Source organism: Orycteropus afer, unplaced genomic scaffold (assembly GCF_000298275.1).
Source record: "Orycteropus afer afer isolate SDZICR_OR568_19922 unplaced genomic scaffold, OryAfe1.0 scaffold00114, whole genome shotgun sequence".
NCBI lineage: Eukaryota > Metazoa > Chordata > Mammalia > Tubulidentata > Orycteropodidae > Orycteropus > Orycteropus afer.
The window spans coordinates 9382023-9393139 of NW_006921701.1; the positions used below are offsets into that span (position 1 = coordinate 9382023).

Genomic DNA, 11117 nt, shown 5'->3' on the forward strand with positions numbered 1-11117 from the left:
TCACTACGGAAGTAGGATTGCCCAACCTTCGTTCTGATGAGTGGCTGACGGGTTTGAACTGCCAGCCATCTGATGAGCAGTCAAGTGCCTTAGGCACTATGCTACCAGAGCTCCCAAGTGTGTACTAGCATTATGAAAAAACCTAAAATATTGTGAGAATTACCGAAATGTAACACAGCGAGCACATGCTATTGGATAAAAGGTGCCAACATACTTGCTCGACACAGGGTTGCCACAAATCTTTAACTTGTAAAAAATGCAGTATCTGCAAAATGCAGTAAAGCGAAGCACAATAAAATGAGGTATGCCTGTACACAAAAGTTGAGTTACTTCCTGAAAATCGTATAGCTAGTGACTGATGTCCACACCTTAAATCAACAGCATGCAAACTAAAGACATTTCAAGGGTTCTAAAATACGTTTCTAAAAGCCCAAGTTGTGATAGCAAAAGCTTTCAGAGTACCACAAGAAAATAACTCATCATCCTAAAAATAAAAAGTTGTATAAGAAAAAAGCATTGCCTTTAGGCTAATACTGTGTTATTGTTACGTGCTGTCGAGTCAGACCTGACTTCTAGCGACCGCTCCTTGGGTTTCCGCGATGGTATCTCTACGGGAGTAGATTGCCCAACCTTCCTTCTGAGGAGTGGCTGGTAGTTTTGTACCACCAGCCTTCTGGTTAGCAGTCAAGTGCCTTAGGCACCACACTACCAGAGCTCCCAGGCTAATACTAGAAACAGCTTTTTATTATTATTAATTTTTTTCAAGAAACTACAAACATTTTTAAATAAATTTTGGAAATTTTCACCAGAATTTGGTAAGATTATCATCAAATGTTCACTGAGCTTCCACCAGGCACATTCTACTGTGTTAGGCATGAGACTACAGAAATTAGTAAAAAACAGTTCTTGCTCTCAAAAAATGCAGTGATGGTGGGGGTCTAGGTACAAGGACAAATCATAATACAAATGGAAATAACAGAGTGAGGTGTAGGGTAACAGTAAAGTAAGGACTGGTGCCTTATTTGGCCAACAGGTGGTAGGCCAGTTTACTGGAGGAAGAGCACAAAGAGCCTGCAGAAGAGGGTGGGCTGTTCATTCCAGGCAGAGAGCAAAACTTAGGCACAGACGCAGAGGCAAGAAGTAGTGCAGTAGCCTGGCACATGGGTGGATTCCCAAGAGGGTCATGGTTGCTGAGCAAAGCAAGGAAGGCAGGGAATCAACACAGATAAGGCTGGAGAGGTGGGCCAGGTCCAGATCATGCCATATATCAACCCACTGAAGGGTTTTATGCAGGTAAATAACCTGCTTAGACTTATCCTTTAACTAGTCTAGTTAAAGAATGGAGTTAAAGCCATTCAGCCACAGATCAATCCCTGGCTCTAGGGCTTACAGCTATGGGAACTTTGGCAAGATATGAAACCTTCTAAGTCTTGGTCTTATCAATTGCAAAATGGGGAGGAAATGAAAGAATGAATGCAAAGCATTGGGACACAGTAAATATTCAAGACCATTTGAGAAATATTTAGGAACTGAAAAAACTTGATGACAACCTACCTGGCTTCGGGGGTGTGGGTTAGGGAGGAGGCACCAATGCTGAGCCTCACTCAGGTCTAGAAGGGGTGACTGAGTGTCTGGTGGTACCCATGACAAAGAAAATGTGGAAGGCAGAACGAGTCTGGGAGTTTAAGCTACACTGAGGAGGACAACATTCTCATTTGGATTCCAGGGACCTAAAAAAAGGCTCTGTTTGCCAAGGATGGCAGGGACATACGGAAGGCTGACAACAGGAAAGGAGACAGGTGGTGAGTGTATAAGTGCTGCCAACTAGTGAATAGAGGAGCACAGCACAGTACCCTGCTTACATAGATAACATAGAAACAAAACAAAGAAAATTAAAATCATGGGCAAGTCACTCCAACATACAATCACAAATTAAATATAAACACAAAAATGTCACAATGTCTTAGAGACAACAGAGCATCACAATCTACACAAAGAAGCAAGATAAAGCAGGAGAAACAAGGGACCAGGATACAGATCCAAAACATATCCCTGAGGAAGATGGAGCATTGGAACTCCCTGATAAGGAATTCAAAAGAACTATATTTAGGTATCTTCAATGAATTGAGACAGATCAAGGAAAACACTGACAATATTGAGGAATATATAGAGAAAACCCTACAACAAGTTCAAAAGACAATACAAGAACAAAATGAAAAAATAAATGAAAAATTGGAAAAGATATAAAATCTACACATAGAAATCCAGAAGATTAATACTAAATTTTCAGAAATAGATAACACATTGAATTGGCAAAGGAGTAGAACTGAATCAATGGAAGACAGAATTAGTTAGACTGAAGGCAAATACCTGAATACTTCTTTGGAAAATGATCAATCAGAAAAAGATCAAAATAAAATGAAGAAAACCTAAGGTTCATGTGGGATACCTTCAAAAGGAATAACCTACATGTAATTGGAATTCCAGTACAGGAAGAGACAAATAAAACCACAGAGAAAATTGTCGAAGATTTGTTGGAAGAGAATTTCCTGGTATGATGAAAGATGAGAATATATCCATTCAAGAAGTCCAATGAACCCCAAACAGGATAGACCCCAAAAGAAAATCACCAATACATATCATCATCAAACTCACCAAAAGCAAAGACATAGAAAGAATCATGAGAGCAGCATGGGAAAAATGAAAAGTTACCTACAAGGGGCAACCAATAAGGCTAAGTTTGGATTTCTCAGCAGAAACCATGCAGGCAAGAAGACAATGGGATGGTATATATAAAACCCTGAAAGAGAAAAATTTCCAACTAAGAATCATGTACCCAGCAAAACTGCCCCTCAAATATGATGGTGAAATTAGGACATTTCCAGATGAGCAGAAATTAAGGAAATTTGTTAAAACCAGACCAACCTTCCAAGAGATGTAAAGGGAGCCCTTTGGACAGAGAAGCAACAACAGCAAACAACAACTAACCATTAACACACACGATGACATAACCCAGAAACCAACCCATCTATGGAAGCATCCAAAGTAAATAGGCCTAAAAGATTGTAAACAGGGAACCAGAGACATCAATTGACAAATGAGGACAACTACGAATCAAAAAGAGGAAAAAACTATGTAGTTAGAGAACTTCTAAATGGTAGGGAAGTCAAGACAACTATAAGATAGAACGGACTGTTCTAAGCTTGGGAAGAAAACTATAAATCACAGGGTAACCTCAAAGAAAAATGATAAACCTTCACATCAAAGTAAAAAAGAGGACCAGCACCAATATTCAGCAAATACTAAAACAATAGCAACAAAGGAAGTGATAACACGATTCATAAACAAAATGAGCTCAGCACAGAAAATTATATGGAACAAAGAAATCAACACCATGGAAAGCACAGAAGACAAACGAGAGCAACAAATTCATACTTGTTGATAATTGCACATCTGGCAAGGGACTTACCCCTAAGATCTACAGAAAACTCCAATGCCTCAACAGCAAAGGAATGAACAATCTAATTGAAAAATGGGCAGAAGACATGAATAGACACTTCACCAAGGAGGATATTCAGGTGGCCAGCAAATACATGAAGAGATGCTCATGACCATTGGCCATCAGAGAGATGCAAATCAAAACAATGAGATACTATCTCACCCCAGCACTGATGGCAAGGTTCAGTGAGACAGAAAATAACAAATGCTGGCAGGGATGTGGAGAGATTGGTACTCTTATATGCTGCTGGTAGGACTAAGAAGTGATACAACCACTGTGGGAAGCAGTATGCTGATCTCTTAGAAAGCTGGAATTGGTGATACCATTTGACCCAGTAATCCCATTACTAGGTATATATCCTAGAGAGGTGAGCGTCATGACAGGAACAGAGATATGCATACCCATGTTCACTGTAGCACTATTTACAAAGCAAAAAGATGGAAACAACCTAGCCCATCAATGGAGGAATAGATGACCAAACTATGGTATATACACACAATGGAATGCTATGAAGCATTAAAGAATAAGGTAGAGTCTGCAAAACCCCACATAACATGGATGAACTTGGAGGACATTATGTTGAGTGAAATAAGTCAATCACAGAAGAAGTTCGTTTTTCTGGAGGGCCAAGGAAAGGTTTACATAAGGAGGGAAACTTTCTTTGTTGGTTGGCAGGGGTGGAAGGGGAGGGGAGGGAACACAGCAAAAAAAAAAAAAAAAAAAAGAAAAGAAAACTGCATTGACCCATGTCAGTTTAGTTTTGTGTATTTCACTGTACATAAATTATATTTCAATAAAATGCATTTAAAAAAAAAAAGTAGTGGAGCCCAATATCATTATGCCTTATGCGAGACCATGGCAGGTAGTTCGCTGTGCCTGTTATAGATGGAATTATGTCCTCCAAAACATGTTATAAATCCTAACCTCTATGCCTATGATTATAATCCCATTCAGGAATGGGTTGTCTTTGTTATGTTAATGAGGCAAGATTAGTGTACAAAGTATCTTGAGTCAATCTCTTTTGGAAATACAAGAGAGATTGAACAAGCAAGCAGAGCACAGATGGAAGATTGATACCAAGCCACATGGAGATCCCCAAGGAACCAGGAAACAAGCTAAAGAAACAAAGACCTTCCCCCAGAGCCAACAGGGAAAGAAAGCTTTCCCCTGGAGTAGGCACCCTAAATCTAGACTTCTAGCCTCTTAAACTCTGAGAATATAAATTTTTGTTTGTTAAAGCCACCCACTTGTGGTATTTCTATCATAGCAACACTGAGACCAAGCCCTTTTAAACAATTTCTCCTCTAATTTGAATTCCCAATGCCATGGGCAGTACCCTTAACATAGTTAAGAATCCAATTAATTTGTGAATGAAAGTGATCAGGGCCATGATGGTTTGGATGCATAGTTTTCAATAGTCCTGAATGAGTATCAAGTTCAAATCTTCACTTTGAGAAACAAGCCTCCAATGTACAACAACCACCCCCTGCTTGCTTTACAGGGGTTGTCAATTGTTTTAAATGAAAGGGGTCTGGATCTGCTTCTGAAAGGTGACAGCCTTGAAAGCCCTACGGAGCAGTTCTGTTCTGCCTCGGAAACCCAAAGGGGGTCGTTCATTATGAGTTGGAATCAACTTGATGGCAGTGAGTTTGGTTTTGGTTTTTATATTTATACTTTTCCAATCCCTCTCACATACATTAAATATTCACCTGGGAGGCAGGCAACCTATGCATCATGCCCATTTCAAAGATGAGGAGAGAGAATGTAACATTTATGTGATTACAGAGAGGGGTTTCCACAGAGCCCAGCACCAGAACCCCAAGTCACATTTTTATAAATATGTTAGTATTTCTCTATTATCCTTGTAACAGTAAGTGCTAACATCTAAGTAGTATCTACAGTTTTATAAAGCAAAAGCCATTCTGATTCGAGCAATTTTATATGTAATGATTAAATGGTTTTGTTTTCTCAGTTCTTAGTGAGAGTCAAGCCTATCATCTATAACAGAAAATAAAAAGCATAGCCCACTGCACATAGTAGGGGAAAAGCGATTCCATACTTACCTATCGCACAATGCAAAATCTAAAGATAAAAAGAAGAAAAAAATGGAGTGTTAGTAAAAATCAATAACATTATAGTTTTATTCATCAAACTAGCCTTTCAGTAAGGTTCGAGCAATGTTTGCCAGCAGTATTGAATATGAAATACTAACATTCCATTTTAAAAAGTGGCTACAGGCTATTTCACAAAATGTAAATTCTCGTTCATTTTTTGTTTTGGTCTGTTTTCTCATTTTCAGTTTGTGTGTCTGTGGAAGATTACCTAAGAATTAAAACTCATCAGGTAGTTTATCAGACATCAAGGTCCTCTTTTATTAATACATAAAACAAAATGAGAGCAATACGTGCATAGCACCTCTCATGTCTCACATTCTACAGCATTGTCACAAACTATGGGCCAGGGGGTAAGAAGAGCCTTTGCTGGCTCTTCTTGCCTGACAGCCCTTTCAATGTAGACATTCATTTTACAAAGGTCCACCCTTTGTCCCCACCTTGTCTCATTCTGTAATCTCACTAAAGGGTGTTCCCAGGTCTAATCTTTAACTCTAGATCTCTTTGAGCTCTAGGCCCTGATTCCAAACTGCCTTTGGACAGCTCTGTCTAGTTGTACCAGCAGCAGCTCAAACAGGGCACGCCTCAAAGGGATGCATACACACCTTTCCTTTCTACATACCAGCTATGCCTCCTCAACACCAAATTCTTAGTCTCGTGGGTTTTCCCCTTTCCCACACCCCTAAGCAAAACTGGTTTCTAAGTCTAACCAAAGCTTCGGCATTTTTATTTCCAGTGGCTTGGGTGAGACTGCCATCTCCTCTCCAATGGGAGGTCTCATTAGCCAGTCAACTGTCCGATTAAAAACCCAAACCCACTGACAGTGAGTCGATTCTGACTTATAGTGACCCTATAGGACAGAATAGAACTGCCCCAAAAGGTTTCTAGGCTGTAAATCTTTATGGAAGCAGATTGCCTCATCTTTCTCCTGTGGAGTGGCTGGTGGGTTTGAACCAACAACTTTTTGGTTAGCAGCTCAATGCTTTAACCACAGAGCCACCAGAGCTCCTTAACTGGCCAATTAGGTTCTTCTAAATCCCTTTCCAACACAGTCTTCATATAGCATTGCTTCAGCACTGGTGGTAGTGGTGGTGTAAAGAAGTAATTTGAAATCATCTACAGGATTGATTTAATGACCCAAATCTTTCTAGATGACAAAACCTAACAGGTATTATAGTGAATTTTAAAATTTACATTTTTCTAGCAGTCATTGTGTTGATTGGTCCTAACAATAACCCTGGCAAATAGGCAGGGCAGATATCGCCTCTACCTGAGATGAGGAAACCAAGGCTCAGAGAAGCTGCACAACTTGCCCAAGACAGTAAGTGACAGCCAAGATCAGGACCCTGGGATTTATTTCTACTCCACTGCTTTTTTTTTTTTTTTTTTTTAAATATCACATTATTCCATTGTACATTACTTATTAGACATGTATAGGGGCTGGACTTGACAAGACTGAGCTTATCTAAAACCAGGGAACACTGCCTGGTCCTGTGCCATCCTCATGATCACTGCCATGCTTGAGCCCATCTAAAACACGCCTAATACGATTCTATGCTTAAAAATTATTTTACTGTTTTTTGGGTGGGGAGCAGGGGTGCTTTGGATGAAAAACTAAGCTGCAAAAATTTATCGGTAACATATGAGAGAACAAAAGAATCACCATACTGCAAATCTTAGAATCTTCTTCAAAGCAAAACACAGCTCGAATCTCAAATGTGTGACTATTTCAAGATAAACTGAATCTCTTGCTGCAAAGTTGAGAAAAACTAAAAGGTATCTCTAGATTAAAACAAGGAATGAAAGACATGAATGAAGACAAGAAGACAGACGACAGAGCCTGGACAATCTATTCTATGCATGTATGCGTCAAGACATCCAGGCTGCTGATCAACCACAGGACACAGCAGGAAAGGAAATGGAGCCTTAAGAATGATCACATTTTCTTTGCACAGTAGAACACTAGTTCTCAATTCTATCAGACGCAACATCTTTTTTATTATACGTATTTTATTATGTTTCCTTTACTATCTTGAAAAATTCATAGATGATAGAACCTGCCTACACAAAATTTTAAAAAATAAATATAATACCCTAACTGACTTTTAAGGAAAAATAAAAAGGAAGTATTAAAAAATGTATTTGTTTTGATATGAAAATGCTTGGGGACATAATGATACAACAAGCAGTCAAGTACACGGACCTACTTGTGATTAATAAATTTGAATTTAAAAATAAGAAGATCAGAAGCCACTATGAACAAGTACAGAAAAGTGAAAGAGCACACAAATGTACAGACCAAGACTAGAACAAAAAACATTAAGATAAGTCTGACTTATAACAAATGGGGTACTAACCTTAACCAAAGGCAATGTCATAGGTCAAGGTAAATGACAAGGTAGAGAAAATGAGGAAGTAGGATATTAATGACAATGAGCCAGATCTCATCTATAAGTAAGTGTGGTGTTAAAATAATTTCCTAGGTTATGTCATGGCATAGGGTAGGAAGAAAGTATCACAGAAAACTTATTCTCCTGTCCTGAAATCTCACTGAGACATATAATCAGTGTCGAGTATATAAAAAGACCCTGGAAATAGAAGAAGGATTGGATAAAAACACACAAACCAATACAGAAATGCAAGAGGCAATAAAGCAATTGTATAACAGATAAGGGGTAGTTTTAAGATAAATAAAAATTACAGCTATCTGAAAATAAAATTTCAATTTCACAACTTAGATTTCTTTTCTCATTACACATACACAAACATTATGAAATATTAAAATAGATATGAAAGAAATGCAATGAGATGCCTGCATGTCATATGTCCACTAATTTAATAATTGGAGTCTGAACAGAAACCTCAAATCTCCTGTTACATATTTCCAATCAGTTTCATTGTTTTTGCAGTAACCACACTGTAAGACTTTTCAACTAAATATGCAAGTTGGAAACACTATAATACTTTAACAGAACAGAATGTGCAGAGTGAATAAATTACTCAATTATTTTGAGACAAAATCTTTATTTCATTAAGCTTCCCTCTTCAAATCAACTGTGGCAGGCAGAATTCTAAAGATTCCTGTTCCTTGGTTATTCTATCAAACACTAATCTAGGTATTGCTGTGTAGGCATTTTGTAGAGGTAATTAAAGGCCCAAGTCAATTGATCTTCAGATTTAGAGATTATATGGGTGGCCCTGACCCAATCAGGACAGCCATTAAATGTATAGTTTTCTTCCTCTGTTAGCAGAAGAGGAAGTCAGAGAAATTCAAAAAAGAGGAATTGCTGGCTTTGAAGACAGAGGGGTCACATGCAAGGAGTGGAGAGTAGCCTCTAGGACCTAGGAGCTGAAAGCTCACAAGGAAACAGAGACCTCAGATCTACAACCACAAGGGAACAGATTCTGCCAATAACTTGAACTTGAAAGAAGAATCTTCCCAGAGCCTGCAAGTAAGAGCCTGGCCTTGCAGACTACTTGGTTTTGATCTTGTGAGACCCTGAGGAAAGAAACCAGTGAAGCCCAGCTTCTAACTTACAGAACCACGAGCTAATAAATTAGTGTTGTTTTAAGTTGCTAAATCTGTGGTATTCTGATATGCCAAAATAGAAAACTAATATACCAAACTTCTCCTAACTTAGTAACTTTTTCATTGCACTTCTCATTTAGATGTTTCTCAAAATTAATAGTTATTACAAACAATTTATAATTCTATTCACATATATAACAAATCATATATATAGGGGACACAGTTACAGAGGCTTCTTACACATACTCAAACAACTTGTGAGATTAGTTCACTGGGTTAGAAGGCTTGGGACCACGGTCTCAGGGGACAATTTAGTTAATTGGTATAACATAGTTCACAAAGATAGTGTTCTACATCCTACACCTGGGGTCTTAAAAGCTTGCAAGCAGCCATCTGTGATATGGCTATGAGTTTTTACTTATATGGAGCAAAAGAAAATGAAGGTAATCAAAGGCTAAAAGAAGGAACTAATCCATGGGACTAACAGCCCACAAGAACCACAGCTTTCTCTAACCTGAGACCAGAATTAGATGGTGCCTGGCTACCACTACCCACACTTCTGACTAGGGACACAATTAAAAAACAAACAAACAAACAAAAAAAACACCAAACATACTGCCATCGAATCAATTCTGACTCAGCAACTCCCACTAGGTTTCTGAGGCTGTAAAGCTTTACGGAAGTAGATTACCTCATCTTCTTTCTGCGAAGCAGCTCATGGGTTTGAACTGCTGACTTTCTGGTTAGCAGCCAAATGCCTTATCCCTTATGCCACTAGGGCTCCTTGGGACATAATAGAAGGCCCCAGATAGAATGGGGGGAAAATGTAGAACAAAAATCAAATTTCTAACAAAAGGCCAGACTTACTGGACTGCGGGAGAAAGGGGATTAAAAGGCCCAGGAATCAGGACAGAGGAGCAGTCAGCCTCAGGGATCCAGGTGAGGAGAAGGAACCCAGGCACGCCCAAAGCAGCAGGGCAGGAGAGCAGGAGAAAGGGGATTAAAAGGCCCAGGAACCAGGACAGAGGAGCAGCCAGCCGCAGGGATCCAGGTGAGGAGAGAGAACCCAGGCATGCCCAAAGAAGCAGGGCAGGAGAGTGGGACAAAGGGGATTAAAAGCCAGGAATCCGGACAGAGGAGCAGTCAGCCACAGGGATCCAAGTGAGGAGAGGGAACTCAGGCACACCCAAAGCAGCAGGGCGGGAGAGTGGGAGAAAGGGGATTAAAAGGCAAGCAACCCGGACAAAGGAGGAGTCAGCTGCAGAGACCCAGGTAAGGGTGGTACGAGAGGTTTCCAACAGGGAGAAAAACCTGTCTTTGGTTTGTCCTACCATGGTGACGTGTTGATGTGAGTTTTGAGGCTGAGCCACTGGTGTTTCAAACCCAGCGGGAGGCACATGGTGCACAGGTATCAGCCCAACTTACAGACTGAGACACACTAGGAAGAAGGAAGAGGCTGTCCACATCTCAAAAAATTGGCCACGGAAAAGCTTATGAATAGCAAAGAAACACTGTTTGGTACATTACCGCCCAACTTTATGAATAGTCTGGTTAGGTTAGAAGGTTCTCAAAACAGGACTGGGAAAGAGCTGCACCATCTGAGTAAACCCAGCCTTATTCATATGGATAAGGTAAAGCTTTTGAGACCACCATTTGCTGATGTGGCACCACCCAAATTGAAGAGAAACAGCCGCAGACATCCATTAATCATCGGAACATGGAATGTACAAAGTATGAATCTAGGAAAATTGGAAGTTGTCAAAAATGAAATGGAACACATAAAGATTGATATCCTTGGCATTAGTGAGCTGAAATAGACTGGTTTTGGCCACTTTGAATCAGACAACCATGTAATCTACTATGCCGGGAATGACAGTTTGAAGAGGAATGGCGTGGCATTCATCATCACAAAGGATGTTTCAAGATCTGTCCTGAAGTACAATGCTGTCAGTGACAGGATAATATCCATATGCCTACA

The 11117-nt window shown here is 39.6% G+C and overlaps 1 protein-coding gene across 1 annotated transcript in view; it reads right to left on the reverse strand.

The window, feature by feature from the left end:
* The window catches only part of HACD2 (3-hydroxyacyl-CoA dehydratase 2), a 150744-nt gene that overhangs the window by 106164 nt on the left and 33463 nt on the right, over positions 1–11117 (reverse strand). Inside the window, exon 3 of the mRNA XM_007943917.2 lies at positions 5563–5581. Within this exon, the coding sequence (XP_007942108.1) occupies positions 5563–5581 (19 nt within the window). The remainder of the gene's footprint in view (positions 1–5562; positions 5582–11117) is intronic.